Genomic DNA, 4,946 nt, shown 5'->3' on the forward strand with positions numbered 1-4,946 from the left:
AAATTAAAAACTTGCACCAATGGCTTTTAATTTCCTCCCTTATCTCATATACCTGTTAATTTTAGTATTGTAATACAGACTCTATACATGTACTTGTTTATTTTCGTATTGTGATTTACTTCACCACTTAAACTAGTATAGTTTATGAAAATTTTCTTTTTGCATTTTTTCATGAGACACTAAATATCATGGTCTACACATGAATAACAAGTTAGTATGCTAATTTTTAAGAATCAAATTAGATGTGAGTATGAATCTTGCTGCTGTCAGGTGTAAAAAGGCCTTAGTGACCAGCATCAAGTGTTTTTCCTCTAAAATCATGGTCTATACTTGTTCATTTGCCGTGACCTTCATGGTCTATACTTGTTCATTTGCCGTGACCTTCATGCATTGTCGATTTGATAATTGACGGCCCAGAACAACATCAAAAGGTTGCTGGCCGGTGAAACACACCAAATATGTGACACACTATATTCTAAATACATATGTATTGTGTAATACATTGGATTAAATAGAATACATAGTAAATATAAAATGATACTAGAGCGTTAAAATTGAAAATAACACAAGCATTGACATAAAAATTTTAAATCCCTTTTAACTCATAGAGTACATTGTTCTGAGGATGGAAAACTAATAGACAATACTGGCCATTGGAAAATAAGTTTCAATATGATTAGCAGATATAGAAAAAAAAAGAAACGTTTACTCAATTTAACCATAATAATCAAAGTAGAAAAGTAATTCAGTACTACAAAATGTAATTGTTCAATGTTCATTTATAGATAATAATCAAAGTAGAAAAGTAATTCAGTATTACAAAATGGAATTGTTCAATGTTCATTTATAGATTTAACGACGATTTCGGAAAGGGATAGATCGATGTAAGGAATTAGGGTTTCTAACGGGTCTATAAAAGAGGTGGTGATCGAGTTAAAGGGAAGGGATCGGCTCATGTAATATATTTGCAGAATCAATTCAGTGTATCACATGATCACATCTCCAACTCAATTCAGTCTATCGTAGTTTTTAAATACTACTAATGCAATTGCAGCGTAATCTAACCAACCTTCTAAAAAATGTTGGATTGAGGATGAGATTTCATTCATTAGAATCAGCCGATACCATTAAAAGAGAAAAATGAAAAACTTGTTCTCCTTCTCCCTCTATGTGATTTTTATAATAAGTTTTTAAAACTAGGGTGTATAAAACGCGAATGCACCAATTGCTTTTAATTTCCTCCCATATCTCAAATACCGGTTGATTTTAGTATTGTAATATACGTGTACTTCCATACTTTTGTTTAGACTTTCTTTGTTGTCATCAAAAGTAGCTCAACCAAAATGATGATTATTTGCGAGGAAGTTATTACACACTTTGCTAGCTCATCAACAAATTTGTTCATTTTCGTATTGTGATTTAGTTCACCACTTAAACTAGTAGTTCATGAAATACATATGACATGAAATTTTTCATTTTGTATTTTTTCATGAGACACTATATCATGGTCTAGACATGAATGACAAATTAGTATGCTAATTTTTAAGAATCAAATTAGATGTGAGTGTGAAATTTTTATTTTTTTTTTTGGGTTAAAATGTGAGTATAAATCTTGCTATCCCAATCATGGTCTATACATGAATGAAAATGGCAAGGCTATGCACAATCAAATATGCATTCCAAGAGCCAGTCTCTACACCAGCTTGCCGATCAAAGGACAAAGCCTAACTCCCTCTAGCGGGCTCACCCAAACCATGAAACTAGATCCAGTCTAAGGTAAGGGCTGACTTACGCTTGGACAGCTTGAGCAAATGAAAATTGGGAACTCTTTCCCTAAGCTCGAGCTTTCTTTCACATGACAAATTTGCATGCTGTCAGGTGTAAAAAGGCCTTAGTGACCAGCATCTTTTAAGTGTTTTTCCTCTAAAATATTCTGTAATAACAATTGTTTGCATTGCCCAAAGCACATTTCTTAAGAATGGTAAATTTTTGGAATTTCGACTCATTAAGAAAGAACATCGTTGTCATTTTAATTATCTTCCTTAGCAATTTGTCCAATGTTTTGCAGTTGTGGCAACTTATTTACGCAATATGCGGTATGCATGTGCAAAAATGCAAGTTGATTTCTTAGAAAATCACTTAAAGAAAGGTCTAAGTTAGTAGCCAATATTCACTTTAAACCAAAACAACAACCCATTCCAGCCTTTTGGGCTAGAATATCCTACAATTGTAATGAATTTACAACTCTTTTTCAGATTTGGAGTTCTAAGCATAACCATAATAACCAGAGCAGAAAAATTCGTACTTCTTTCTTCTTTTAACATTAATACACCACCGTATATATTTTATTACAAATAGTGGTGATGTTTTTTTATAAGTCATTTAGTTATGATACATTCGAATCCCTCAAGTGCCCATATTTACACATGGTCATGGATTTTTATTTCAAAAGGTGACATGAAAATTTTAAATGCCTCTTTAACTTGTAAAGTCCATTTCTCCAAGTATGGAAACTAAAATACAACACAAGCAATCAGAGAATAAATTTCATTACGATTAGCAGATATATAACAAAAAGAAACATTTACTCATTTCACCTATAATAATCAGAGTACATAAGTAATTCAGTTTATTACAAAATGGAGTATAAATTATCCCAAATGTTCCTTCAAAACTTCAAAGCAAAATAAAAAATCACAAGAGGCCTATGCTCACTAAAGTTGCGCAAAGCAATGTATAAATAATTTTCTTGACCATGCATAGCAATAACTAGGTCTTATCTACATGTCTTCAGATCATTCAGGCCAAGTTTTCAACCTCATCAGTGTCATTGACATTTAATAAGCAGATGAGACTTCGTGGTAAGGATAGCATCGCTTACTCGACAGTAGCAATTTACAAGTTTCACTGAAAAACACCCCTCTTCAATAAATGACTACCACTATAATTTATAATTCCACAACTTTCACCAATTTTTTACTGAAATTTATCTCTGGTTTTTTTTTTTTTTTGTTTGGTGTTCATGTTCTTTGGTACTCTCAAATTCTCATCAATGAGAGTTGGCTTGCTTTTAAATGAAAAAAACAATCAATCATGTTTTGAATTCCCCAATTCTGTAAAAAAAAAAAAAAAAAAACCAGTCCAAAAGAACAAACCACGAAAAAACATAAAACATCTCCCCCAATAAATAAATAAATAAATAAACATTTAATCACTTCAAATCCATACCACAGTACAATAATTAGACAAACCCAAAAACATGCAAACAATCCTTGGCAAAATATCCCCAAAAACACAGAGCTTTTCATTCATTGGAACAATTCTAGCATGAAGTTCAGAGACATTCAAAGATTACAATGGTCCATTTTTCTCATCCTTCAATTACTCTGCACAGCAAAAAAAATAAAATAAAACAAACCCTAGAACCAAAACTACATACAGAGGAAATGAGGAGGTAACAAGATAGTAGAGGAAATAATCTAAGCAGCAGCCTTCTTGGGAGACTTTGTGGCTTTGGATGGAGACTTGGGTTCCTTGCCAGCCTTCTCAGTCTTTTTGGGCAAGAGAATTGGGTTGATATTTGGGAGGACTCCACCATGAGCAATGGTCACACCAGAAAGCAACTTTCCAAGCTCTTCATCGTTCCTCACTGCCAACAGAACATGCCTTGGGATGATCCTGTTCTTTTTGTTGTCCCGGGCAGCATTTCCAGCCAATTCCAAAACCTGTAACCAAACAATCATTCTTAGAGGAAGATCAACAAACCCTAAATTCAAAAGGGGAAAACCATAACATTTTCTCAGTAAACAATCAGGGGTCAAAAACAAAAATAGGAATGTAGGAAACATCAATAAGTTGATTCAGGTAGAAGCTTTTTCCCTTAGATCAAAGTTTCAAGCTTTAAAATTAATAAACACTAAATCCTTTAAATAAGGAAATGAAATCATTTTCTTTCTCATCTAATCTGGAAATAACTCAATTTTTAAAAAGAAAATTTGCCAAATTGGATCGTAAAAGAATAATTCTTATATAACTGATATTAAGAGAAGGCAGAACAACATAAGATCAAACCAGACTTAAATCACAGATCTGAAGTCCAAAACACATGGATATAGATTATTACATACACAGATACAATACAGAGAGAGATGGAGAAAACTTTACCTCTGCCGCTAGGTATTCAAGCACGGCGGCCATATAAACCGGAGCGCCGGTTCCGACACGTTGCGCATACCGTCCCTTCTTCAGGTAGCGACCTATCCTGCCGACCGGGAATTGCAGACCGGCCTTGACAGACCGGGTAACCGGCTTCTTCCTTGGGCCACCTCCCTTCCTTCCACCGGCTCCTTTCTTCTCCATCTCTCAACTCACTTTCTCTCTCTATATAGATATATAATATATAAATCTAGCTCTGATCTAATTGTCCGAGCAAACCTTGCGGATGATTATGGGCTGTGTAGGCACGCTTTTATAAAGCGGTCTTGGGCACACCTGGTTTGTTTGGCGATTTAATCTGATTCGTTCATAGATGATTTATCAACGGTGCAGGATGATCGTTGTCACAATCCGTGTAGTTCAAAATGGACTAATCAGAATGAAGGTAGATAATGAATATTGCCATGTCATCAAACTTTTTCCCGCCGGAAATTTTCAATCATATTCAAAAAGTTACGGGCACACTTTCTGAGTGTGCTCGCGGCAACGATTTGCTTGCATAAAATACTCATTTTTTTTTGGCAATTTTAATTAAATTCTTTTGGGATTTAAAATTAGAATTGGTAAAAAAATTAGATTGTAGTAATTAGAAAGACATTCTAATTGTAAGTTTGGAATAAACCAGAATTTGTAAAGTAAAAAAAAAAAATGAAATGAAACAAATTTTGTTCATTTTACAATCAAGGAGTCCTGGTAGAAGAATAATTTTGGCAAGTTAAAAAACTAATATG

The 4,946-nt window shown here is 33.7% G+C and overlaps 1 protein-coding gene across 1 annotated transcript; it reads right to left on the bottom strand.

Moving 5' to 3' along the window:
• Positions 1–3,283: 3,283 nt before the first annotated feature.
• Positions 3,284–4,449, bottom strand: LOC132307064 (histone H2A-like). Its single transcript, XM_059804722.1, has 2 exons — positions 4,165–4,449; positions 3,284–3,725 (listed from the first exon to the last, which is right to left on the bottom strand). The coding sequence occupies exons 1-2, from the start codon at positions 4,357–4,359 to the stop codon at positions 3,480–3,482; spliced, it is 441 nt and encodes a 146-aa protein (XP_059660705.1). The 5' UTR covers positions 4,360–4,449; the 3' UTR covers positions 3,284–3,479.
• Positions 4,450–4,946: the final 497 nt, after the last annotated feature.

Source organism: Cornus florida, unplaced genomic scaffold (genome assembly GCF_030987335.1).
Source record: "Cornus florida cultivar Cherokee Brave unplaced genomic scaffold, ASM3098733v1 CherokeeBrave_3.0.0_Hap2_Chr05, whole genome shotgun sequence".
NCBI lineage: Eukaryota > Viridiplantae > Streptophyta > Magnoliopsida > Cornales > Cornaceae > Cornus > Cornus florida.